The sequence below is a fragment of the Pituophis catenifer genome, unplaced genomic scaffold, assembly GCF_029215685.1.
Source record: "Pituophis catenifer annectens isolate HBS135680 unplaced genomic scaffold, rPitCat1.0.hap2 SCAF_1, whole genome shotgun sequence".
Lineage (NCBI taxonomy): Eukaryota > Metazoa > Chordata > Lepidosauria > Squamata > Colubridae > Pituophis > Pituophis catenifer.
The window spans coordinates 354,769,143-354,780,324 of record NW_027256881.1 but is presented as its reverse complement, the minus strand read 5'-3'; the positions used below and the strand labels follow the sequence as shown (position 1 = coordinate 354,780,324).

General features: G+C 53.0%; 1 protein-coding gene across 4 annotated transcripts; it reads left to right on the top strand.

Moving 5' to 3' along the window:
* Positions 1 to 381: 381 nt before the first annotated feature.
* On the top strand, positions 382 to 10,065 carry BABAM1 (BRISC and BRCA1 A complex member 1). Of its 4 annotated transcripts, none has more exons than XM_070944776.1 (10): positions 500 to 550; positions 804 to 891; positions 2,347 to 2,719; positions 4,612 to 4,670; positions 5,106 to 5,226; positions 6,844 to 6,922; positions 7,884 to 7,908; positions 8,296 to 8,356; positions 8,747 to 8,833; positions 9,519 to 10,065. In XM_070944776.1, the coding sequence occupies exons 3-10, from the start codon at positions 2,435 to 2,437 to the stop codon at positions 9,723 to 9,725; spliced, it is 924 nt and encodes a 307-aa protein (XP_070800877.1). In that variant the 5' UTR covers positions 500 to 550; positions 804 to 891; positions 2,347 to 2,434; the 3' UTR covers positions 9,726 to 10,065. The 4 variants fall into 4 exon arrangements, with proteins under 4 accessions (XP_070800873.1, XP_070800877.1, XP_070800865.1 ...); XM_070944764.1 differs by having other exon boundaries at positions 8,296 to 8,425; XM_070944772.1 differs by lacking the exons at positions 500 to 550; positions 804 to 891 and adding an exon at positions 382 to 401 and having other exon boundaries at positions 8,296 to 8,425.
* Positions 10,066 to 11,182: the final 1,117 nt, after the last annotated feature.

Below are 11,182 nucleotides of genomic sequence, written 5' to 3'. Positions count from 1 at the left end.
GGACATGACTTCACAATTAACAACAACAAAAGTGACTTTTAATGGTTGTGTTAATTGAACACAACAACAAAAAAAGGGAATATTTAGGGGAAGGAAGGAAGGAAGGAGAAAGTGAAAAAGAAAGCAAAGAAAAAGAGGAAGAAAGAAAAAGGAAAGAAGGGAAAGAATTAGAAAGACAGGAAGAAAAAACCTAAAGGTCTAGAGTTGGGGGTGTCCAAAGTGTCCAGAAAGCGGGGCCCTTTTTCAATGCAATGATCTTTATAACTCATTTGGGGGGGGGGAATTCTGGGAGTTGAAGTCCAGCCTCTTAAAGGAGCCGAGGTCGAGAAACGGGGCTGCAAATCGAAGTCAGAAGCGGCCTTTGCAGAGAAAGAGGCCGGGAAACTCCGGGGCGCTGCAAGGTGGGCAGAGCGACCCTGCAGAGGCTCCCGCGCCTTCCAGCCGTCGCTCGCGCGGAAACTACAAGTCCCGGCAGCCCTTGCGAGGGCGGCTGCTTTGGGTGGTTTTTTTCCTCCCCCCCTTCCTGTCTCTCCGGGTGTGGCAGGTCCAGGTGCGGGGCGGGGGGCTTGCAAAGGGGCGGCGGGGGCTCCCTCGGGCTTCGCCCGGCGCTCCCTGGCTTTGCAACGCGGCGCCCGCGTGCGCGGCGCTCGCAAGGCAGAGGGGGGGGGCGGGTGGAGTGGGGTAAACGGGTGCTGGGCGGGGCGGGGGTGGCTGGGAGGGAGTCCAGGTCCTTGCAAGCAGTGGGGTGGGGGTGGGGGCGCTGCTGGGAAGGGGCTTCGCTGAACCCGGCTTCTCCTTTGCAGAAGGCTCGCCGGACCCGTCTGGCTGTGGGCATCGCTGGGCCAGGAGCCCCCAAAGGAGGAGAGGTTGCAGCCCCTCCCCGCCCAGAAGGTTGGCATCACTCCCTCGTCCGGAATCGCAGATTAAATGGGGGTTTGGGTCGATCGGGGACCCCTCAGCTGCTGGGGGGCCCCAATTGGCTCGGGGGGGGTGGCCGGAGCCTTGCTCAGAGTCGCCCCTTCCTGATCCTGCCTCTCTTAAGAAGGAGGGCTAAGATACGGGGGGGGGGGGGCAAGAGGATGCCTAAAGTGGAGAAAGTGCTGCAAAAGACCCCCCCCCAAAGCCTCCATTACCTCGTCTGGGGGCATAAGGGGCAGACTAGAGGAGGGGTCTCCAAACTCAGCCACTCTAAGACTTGTGGGTTTCTTTCAACTCCCATAATGCTGGCTGGGGAATTCTGGAAGTTGGAAGTCCACAAGTCTGAAAGTGGCGGAGTTTGGAGACCCTGGAATAGAGAATTGGCAGACTGGGTGGCTTTGCAACTGGCCATAGAAGATCTCAAGGGGTTCCTGTGTCTTGTGCACTTACCTGTGTGACTTCTGTCTGTTCAGGGTTGGAGGTTGTTGTGGTGGAGCTTCAGTTCCAGGATCCCCAACCAGTGTGGGAGGCCTCATCCAGAGGGGCCACAGACTGGGGAGAAAGGTTGCCTTAGATCAGTGATTTTTGAACCTTGGCAACTTGAAAAAGGGTGGGCTTCCACCCCCAGGATTTAAGAAGAACACTTGTTGTAAAGTCATTTCTTAAGACTGAGATGGGCAGCATATAAATAAATTCCTATTTAATGTTGGCAAGCTTGAAAACGGCTGCCCTAAATGGTTTTACTGTGAACTCTGCTTCTGTGCATCTCTGCGTTGTGTTTATCATTAATAATTTTAATTAAAATGAAAGAGGGAGCAAAACACAAAGATAATTGTATATATTCTCAAATAGAGAGGGGAAAAAAATCACCTAAAAATGTTTAATGAAAAAGTGAAAGAAATATGAGCAAGAAAAAGAAATCATGTAATCGTGTATAAATGTATTAGAACAGGGGTGTCAAACTCGGCTGCATAGAGGGCTATGTTGGTCCTCTGGGGGTGGAGAGGGGCATCACTCATGTCGGGGGCATCGGAGCCCGGGAGGGATGTGGGCGTCCTGCCCAAGCTCCGTTTTTACTGGCAGAGGCACTGCGGGCCGGTCCTTCGCTATTTCTAGGGTGACCCTGGAGGCCAGATCCAAGCACCCTGTGGGTGTGATCTAGCCCGTGGGCCTTGAGTTTGACACCCCTGTATTAGAAATACGTACGTTTTGGAATAATATTTTGCACTGGGCAAGTATGTATATCTGCCATCTGTCAGAAGTGGTGTAGGGTCTCCTGCTTGGGTGGGGGAAAGGACTAGAGTTTACTTTTACTTTACTTTATTTTGGATTTATATAGATGACCTTCCCACTCTATTAATCTGTATAGAATTGTGTTATGTTTACCATCTCCGAGTCTTATCTGTTTGCTATATCTCTTCCCCAAAGGGAGGACAGCCAGACTCCCACCACTCCCATCACTTTCCCCGGTGAGTGTCTGGCAATCCTGGACTCACCCCCGGACTGTGGAACTTGGATGGACACCTCGGAGACCAACAGCACGACGGAGGAGGAAGAGGAGAAAATGGCGGCCGAGCTGCGGCCCAGAACCCGGTCCAACCCGGAGGGGGCCGAGGACCGCACCCTCAGCATGCAGGCCAGCGTGGGGAGTCGAAGTGAAGGGGAGGGGGAGGCGGCCAGCACCACCACCAGCCCCCCCAGTGCTGCCATCCAGACTCCCAACGGCAAGACTTGGCTGGCCCCAACCCCTCCCTCCGAGTTCCAGGTCCGGACGCCGCGGGTGAACTGCCCAGAGAAAGTGGTGAGTGGAGACAACCCCATCCAGACACCCTTGCCCCCAGCTACTGCCCTCCCTTCCATTTTTCCCTTTCTCTGCATCTGCCTCCCCTTAACCAGATCTCCGATTGGCAAGAGATTCATCCATTTGGAGGAGAGACTTTGCAAAATGTGCCTCCTGCTTTGGACCATTAAAGCAGCTGCCTCCTTAGGATGTCTCAGCATGGCAGCGCACAGAGTTCCTGTCTGTATGTAGGTGTGTGTGGGTGTGGGTGTATTTGTGTGTGTGCTGGCACATGCAGCACATTTGCTGGGACTGTCGACACACATTCAGGTCTTTGAAATGAAGAGGTCCCAAGGATGTTGCTGCTTTAATGAGTCCCAGGAAGGATGCTTTGCTCACAGAAAGAAATTTTGTGAAGCTCTTTTGCAAATGCTGCTTATATGCGGGGTCCCCGGTGCTCTCTGAGCTGGGTTGTTTCCTTGCAGACCCTCCCTCACCAAGCTAGGGAATGAATGAATGAATGCTCCCTATATCCCTGACGGTTAGAACGCCCAGCCTAGTGGTTAGAGCAGTGTTTCCCAGCCTTGGCAGCCTGAAGGGGAGTGGGCTTCAGCCTCCCAGAATTCCCCAGCCACGCTTCTTATCAGTTGCTGGGCCTGAGAAACGATGCTTGAAAAGACAGTTGATCAGACTGAGGGTTGGACTAGAAGACCTCCAAGGTCCCTTCCAGTTCCATCTGATTGATTGATTGATTGATTGATTGATTGCAGGAGAGCATCAGATGGGCCAAGTGTAAGGTTGCACGAAGAGAAAGAAATAATTGCAGAGGCCACTCAAAGAGGGCCGGGAAGAACAACGGTTCAAAGACAGCTAGGAAAGGGAGGGGGTGGGGTGTCTTGAGTGCAATTAAAAAAATGGAGGGGGGCAAACAGGGTTCAACTGGGACCCCCAGCAGAGGGGGGGGGTGGAATTGGAAGAGAAGGGGGGGAGGTTGAAACAAGTGGGGCTGGAGCTGAAAATGAGGCTTGGGATGGGAACGATGGCTCTTTGGTTCTCTCTGTCCTTTGCATTGTATCACTTCCCTCCCTCTGCCCCCCCCCCCCCGAAAAATATGCAGGTAGTCCTCGACTTATGACCCCAGGTTGGGCCAGAAATTACATTACTGAGCAAGAGGGTTCTTAAGCGAGTCGTGGCCAATTTTACAAACTTCCTTGGTGCAATCTGTAAGCGAACGGCCGCCGTTGTTCAGTGGATCGCATAGTCGTTAAGCGAATTTGGCTTTGTTTGTCAGAAGCCAGCTGGGAAGGTCACAGATGGTGATCCCATGATCCCCGGGATCCTGCAGTGGCGGTAAATATCATGCCAGTTGCCAAGCGCCTGAATTTTGATCCCTGGGGGATGCTGTGACAGTCAAAAGTTGTAAGTCGTTTGTAACGTTTGCCCTGGTGGCGCAGCAGACTAAAGCACTGTTATTAACATCAGCTGCCTGCAATTACTGCGAGTTCAAATCTCACCAGGCTCAAGGTTGACTCAGCCTTCCATCCTTTCAAAGGTGGGTGAAATGAGGACCCAGTTTGTGGGGGCAATAAGCTGACTTTGTATAAATATACAAAAGGATGAAGGCTGTTGCTTAACGCATTGTAATCCGCCCTGAGTCTCTGGAGAAGGGCGGCATATAAATTAAAGCAAGGAAAAAAAAAACAACTTCAAATAAGTTGAGGATTTTCTACAATGAGATGGAAAGACACGTATGAATCCACCCATTTTCTCTTGCACGCACACCATTTAACCCTGTCTTAATAAAGAAGAAGGAAAAGTGAGAAAAAAGAACATTTAAAAGACCTGAATAGATCGATGGAGAGTGAGAGGCAGGAATCGCATCCATGTTTAATTTCCTTCCTTCTCTGTCCCAGATCATCTGCCTGGATCTCTCGGAGGAAATGTCCCACCCGAGGCTGGAGTCCTTCAACGGGTGAGCCGGGACCCCTCCCTTGGCCAGAGGGATCTTTTTTTGGGGGGGGGTTTCTGGCTTCCTGGGGCCCAGCAGATCCTCCTTGGGTGAGAGGGGGTGCCGTCTCTGGCTTTGAAGGGTGGCTGGCCGGGCACGGAGGACAAAGCTGGCTGGCCTTTTGGTTCTTGCTGTGGCTGTCCCGCCTTCAGGCCGAAGGGGGCGTCCCAGCCTCTTCCTGGGGGTGCTGCAAAGGCCTGCAGTTAAGATTCTAGTCCTCTTGGCTGAGCAGAAAGAAATTCGGGGGTCTCCTCGTGAGGCGGCCTTGTCTCCTCTAGAACCAGCCGCTTTCTTAGATCTCTGGAGGGGGAGGAAGGCCGGGGCATCTCTGCAGTGCTTCGATGGGCATTTCCCTGGCGGTGCCTCATGGGCCTCCTCTTCCTCTCCTCCCCCTGGCAGGCTGAAGACCAACGCCCTCAACATCTCCCAGAAGATGATCGAGATGTTTGTCCGCACCAAGCACAAGATCGACAAGAGCCACGAGTTTGCCCTGGTGGTGGTGAACAATGACGTCACTTGGGTGGGTACGCTTGCGGGGGGGGGGGGGGGGGCTGTTACACACACACACACACACACACACACACACGGCGGGGTGTCCTTCCCTGCCTTGTCTGCCCCATTTGCGCCCAGACGGCCTGCTCAGAACGGATCTGCCCACTGGTGCCCCTCCGCCAAGGCTTCCCAGCGGTTTCACTGGCAGAGACTGCCGACGGGGGTGGGCATCAGGGCTTCGGCCTTCATTCCTTGAACCCAGGTCAGGCGGGTTTTAACGTGGGGACTCTCCACTGCAGGGAAGCATTTGCTGGTGCTGCCAGCTCCCCTTCGCCGGCTGAGTTCACGCAGGTGGGTAACCCACTTTAGGCCGGCCGTGTTCCTCGGAAGAGGCCGGTTGGGGCAGAGACCGGATGCCGGACACTCCGCAAACGGCCTCTGCTCCTGCTTTCTGGCTTTCACATACTGGCAGTCTGCCAATTAAAACAGTCCATTTAGTGGGACGCCAGGGGAGACAGGAGAGCATCTTCCAGTATTTGAGGGGCTGCCACAGAGAGGAGGAGGGGGGCCAAGCTGTTTTCCAAGGCGCCCAAAGGCCAGACAAGGAATAATGGATGGAAACTGATCAAGGAGAGATTCAGCCTGGAAATAAGGAGAAATTTTCTGACAGGGAGAACAGTCAACCAATCAAACAGAAGTTGTGGGAGCTTCATCACTTGAGACTTTCAAGAAAAGAATCGACCGCCATTTGTTAGAAATGGTGTAGGGTCTCCTGCTTGGATGGAGGGTTGGACTAGATGACCTATAAGGTCCCTTCCAACTCTGTTAATCTGTTAGTTACCATTCAAAGTTACAGCAGCACTGAAAAAAGTTTATGACCATTTTTCACGGTCATAAATGACCTTTGCAGCCTTCCAGTGATCATGTGACCAAAATCCAGACCCTGGGCAGCTGACTCATATTTATGACGGTTGCAGTGTCCCGGGGGTGCCCTGCGATCCCTCTTTTGTGACCTTCTGGCAAGCCAGGTCTGTGGGGAAGCCAGGTTCGCTTAACAACCGGGTTACTCACTTATCAACTGCAATGATTCGTTTAACAACTGAGGCGAGAAAGGTCATAAAACGGGGCAGAACTCAACAAATGTCTCATTTAACAACAGAGATTTTGGGCTCCATTGTGGTCATAAGCCGAGGACTACCTGTGCAGGTATTCCTCGAATTAGGACCGGTCATTTGGCGATTGTTCGAAGTTACGTCCTTGGGGCTCTCAAGACCCAGTGAGCCCTCCCCTCCCCCACCGTCACACAATCACATTTTGGGCTCCTGGCCGCTGACCGACATGTCACGGGTGTTTGCAGGGTCCTGCAGATATAAGACGTTTTCTCCAGAAACTGGCATTTATTTCTGTTTTCCAGCAAGGAAATGACGAACAGTGGATTCTTTGAACTGCTTTCGCCTAACGATGGTGATTCACTTAACGGCCACTATAAAAAAGCTCACCAAGTGGTCGCGTAGCGGGCAACGCGACTTGTGAGCGTAATTCCAGGCTCGTTCACTGTCGTAAACTGAGGGCTGCCTGCGATCCCTGTGGATCCCACAGGATCCGAGCTCACGCGGCCGCCTCTTCCTCCTCCTCCTCTCCGTAGCTCTCCGGCTTCACTTCCGAGCCCAGGGAGGTTTGCAGCTGCTTGTATGACCTGAAGACCATTCTCTGCAAGTCTTTCAGTATCCTTTCCGAAAGGGAAGGGGGGCCCCCGCTGGCAGGAGAAGCAGGGGGGGGGTTGACCTCTGCTAGGGATCTTCCCCACAATTAGGAAAATCTGATCCGATTTGGAGGAAGAGACGGGGAGAAAACCAGGCTGTGTTTTGAAGCTGACCGTTGCCAGTCTCTGGGTCCAATCCGCCTGGCCCAGGGTTCCCACTTCTCGTCTGGCACAGGGTCTTGGCAAGGGCAGAGTCACTTGTGGGACCCTGGCAGAATTAGGATCTGGCCCCGCAGGAGAAGAAGAGGGCCTGGGAGGTTCTGCAGAGCCACTTTTGCGGTTGGAAAGGGAACCTGGGTCCCTGAAGGGCAAATCAGAAGAGAGCTGGAGGGGACCTTGGAGGTCTTCTAGTCCAGCCCCCTGCAAGGCCACCCTCAAGGGTTGAGAAAGGAGGGGCTCCAAACAGCCCCCTTGCTGGGATTCTACAGATAGCGCCTCGATTTTCACACTTACGACCGTTGCAGCATCCCCGTGGTCATAGTTCAGACCCTTGGCAACCGACTCGTACTTACGACCGTTGCAGTGGCTCGGGAAGGGGGATCACGCAATCCTCTTTTTGCGATCTCCCGACAAGCAAGAGTTGTTACTAACTCAACAATGGGCAGGTAGGGTCATAAAAATGGGGCCAAACTCTCCCTTAATAACTGCCTCGCTTAGCAACGGAAATTATGGTCGTAGGTTGAGGACTATCCATTGGGGGTGGTTCCAGCTGGGGATCCTGGCCTTGCGGAGGCGTTTGGAGAAGGTCTCTAAAGTCTCCAACCTTGGCAACTTTAAAACTTGTGGACTTCAACTCCCAGAATTCCCCAGCCAGCTTTGCTGGCTGAGGAATTCTGGGAGTTGAAGTCCACAAGTCTTAAAGTTGCCAAGGTTGGAGACCCCTGCTCTAAATCCAGGCATTGACCTCAACTTTTGCTGATCAGATCTGGAAGGCCTTTTCAATCTGATGTGAGTCTTTCACCTTCCTCCCCCTGGGCTTGGTTGTCCCTTCCGGGGTCATTGGCAGGAGCCCTTGGTGGTGGTGGGGGATGTCTCCAAATGGGGGGGGGGCAGAGTGTCCATGGCAGCCCTCCCCTTGAAGCTCCAGCCGTGCGTGGGAACGCAAATATCGGCCTTCCTACGAATCAAAGGCAGGAAAAGGAAACGCTTGGAGCTGCCACTCAGAATCCAGGAAGTTTGACGTTAGGCTGCAGCCCAGGCAGTCCTTGACGTATGGCCCTTCCTGCCCTCTGGCCGAATGCCTCCGTTCCTCGGGACTGTGCCGGCCGGGAGGGTTGGGGCACTGGGTCCTCCTGGCTCTGCCGCCCACCACGCCTTGTCTCGTTCTCTCGGCAGACAGCAGAAGACGGAGCTCCCGGTGATGGAGAACATCCAGACCATCCCTCCGCCCTATGTGGTGAGGACCATCTTAGTCTACAGCCGTCCTGCTTGCCAGCCGCCCGTGGTGGTGACCGACCAGATGAAGGTGCCCGCTTCCTTGGTCTCACAAGGCTGCCCCCGCCTGGAGGGAGGGAATACACACACCCACACAGAGTTTTCGGTGGTACCCCGAGTCTCGTGTAGAACAGATCTGAGATCCCAGCAAGCCCAGGAGACCGCAGAGCGGGACTCTTGACTTCTGCAGCCATTGCTAGGAGGTGGGAGTCAGTTTCTGGCTCCCTGACAGAGAAACAACAAAAAAAAAAAAATAGGAAACTCCCTTTTGATCGCACTGCTGGCTGTGAAAGGGGAGGAAGGAGGGCTGAGATTCTCTTCCCCTCCTGATCGCCTCTCCTCCCCCCCCCAGAAAATGCTCCAGTGCCCTTATTTCTTCTTTGACGTGCTCTACATCCACAATGGCATTGAGGACAAGGAGGAGGAAGTCACCTGGAAGGTAAATCCGTTCCTGGGTTCTCTTTATTTTCTTTTCATTCTAACTTCTCACCCAAGGGATCTCTGACCATGGCCCCTTTAAGACTGGTGGACTTCAACTCCCAGCATTCCTATAGAGAGAATTATATCAAAAGATGGCCCCACTTTCTTTTGACCCAACCATCTGTGGACCTTTGCCCTTTCGGTTTTTATTCCTCCCTTCTTCTGCTTTCCTTCCTTCCTTCCTTCCTTTTATTCATTCTCCTTCCTTTCCTTTCTCTTTCCTTCTTTCTTATTTATTCACCTTCCTTCCTTTTCCTTCATCTCTTTCCTTCCTTCCTTTTTCTTTCATTTATTCATTCCCCTTCCTTTCATTTTCTTTCTCTTTCCTTCTTTATTTATTCCTTCCTTCCTTCTTTTTTCTTCTTTTTCTTTCTTTCTCTTTCCTCATTTATTTCCTTCCTTCCCTTCCTCTCCCTCCCTTCCTTTTCTCCTTCCTTCCTTTCTTCCTTCTCCACAAGTCTTAAAAGTGGCCGAGGTTGGAGGTGCCACCGTAAATCAAGGAAGGAGAAGATCTTTTGAGCAATGCGATCCAAGCTTCCGGTTCTGGAGGTCAGCCAAGGGACCCTTTCCGAGTTGTGGACCGGGAGCAAACCCTGCCCGGTCCCCCATCTCCTCACGTGCGTGTGCCCCCCTTCCCCTCCCAGGAGACCTTCGCCGCCTTCAGCAACCTGGACGCCAAGGGCACCAACTACAAGTACGAGGTCTCCCTGAGCGGCCCGGCCGTGGAGCTGCACAACTGCATGGCCAAACTGCTGGCCCACCCCCTCCAGCGGCCCTTCCAGACCCACGCCTCCTACAGCATGCTGGAGGACGAGGAGGAGGCGGCGCCCGAGATGGAGGCCGTGGTGTGACCCTCCCGATCGGACCGGAGGGGGTGGGCTGGGAGGAAGCAGGGAGATCAGCCTAGCCCTTAGCCCGTGAGGGGGCTGCGAGGAAGACCCTCTCTCTCCTTTGTAACCTCCCTGGCTGGGGAACTTGCACGGGTGGTTGGGACAACCCCCCCCCCCAAAAGGATGAAAGAAGACCTCCATTTGGGACACTGGAGGGAGCGGCTTCCCAGGGAATGAAAAGCCTGGGGGTTCGGTGTTAGTTGATTAAAAAATGTGACCTACCTTCCTTGCGAGTCAGATCTCTTTCCGTTGAAGGAATCCGGTGTTGCTCAGCTGGATTCCAGTAAAGTTTGGAAAACTCTTCTGGCTTTTGGTCTTTTGCTTTTCCAGATGCGTCTCTGGCTTCTCCCGGGGACTCCAACTAACTTACGAACATTTGTTTGACTGCTCTTAAGTTACGATGGTGCTGGAAAGAGTCTGGTCCTCACACTTATGGCCATTGCACCCCCCACGGTCCCATGACTGCAGTTTGCATGCACAGATTTTGCTTTTAAAAGTAAAAAAAAAAAGGCTCTGACGATCACAGCTGTGCCTCGCGATCATGGGAGCCTTTTTTCTACCTTTTAAAAGCTTTTTTTTTTTACAAGCTATTTGGCTTTTAAAAGTTAAAAAAAAGATCGCGCACCACAGCTGATCACTCCTCCCCCCCATGCGCTGTTCTGCTTACCCCATGCCTCCTTTTGGTGTGTACTGTGTGCGTGCACTTCGCATTTGTGTGGTGCAAACTGTGCGTGCGTGCAGGGCGCATTTGGCGGGCAACATGCATCTGCAGCCAGCAAACTGGTAGTAAACTGGTTCAGATTTCACCACTGGTCACCACCCCCTATTTTACACTACATAAACATGACCAGATAAATACATACATACATACAAAATTATGTATATAGCAACATGTATTATATGACACAGAGAAACAACTTTACAAGAAACAACATAGTGTTATACATATAAACCGAATGGGCAACTCACAGCTGATATGTTTATTTCTTTTTAATTTCTAAGGCCACCCAACTCCCAGTGCCTTAAGGCAGCTCCCCCAGATGTTGCCCACACAAGGCATAAATTCTCCAGACTCTGCAAATGGAACGTGGCTTGCTAGTGAGGGTTGCCTGAGCCCAGCCCAGCCTTGTGCAAGCGGCAGTCTGCACGTCCTCAAGATTCCCCTTGGCTTCCCTTGCCAGCTGGTGCTCTCGGACGGCTTCCCTCGATCGGGGGACACATTCTGAGGGTGGGAAGGTGCATTTCAAGGCAGCAGAGTCGGCCCGTGCAAGGATGACCCCGTGCCTACAGGAGAGGGAGAAGCCGTCCGGCTGCCCGGTTCTGCTTGGCTCCTGAAAAAGGATGGAAATTACATCCTGATCTCTCGGGCTGTGTGACTGCCCAGTACAGCTAGTCCTCGTCTTACAACAGTTCACTTA

Coding starts and splice junctions, on each gene's coding strand:
- BABAM1 (XM_070944772.1), top strand. CDS start 2,435: ATGGACACCTCGGAGACCAACAGCACGACGGAGGAGGAAGAGGAGAAA. Junction 5,227..6,843: donor TGAACAATGACGTCACTTGG/GTGGGTACGCTT, acceptor TCCTCTCCGTAG/CTCTCCGGCTTCACTTCCGA. Junction 6,923..7,883: donor CATTCTCTGCAAGTCTTTCA/GTATCCTTTCCG, acceptor TTTGCTGATCAG/ATCTGGAAGGCCTTTTCAAT.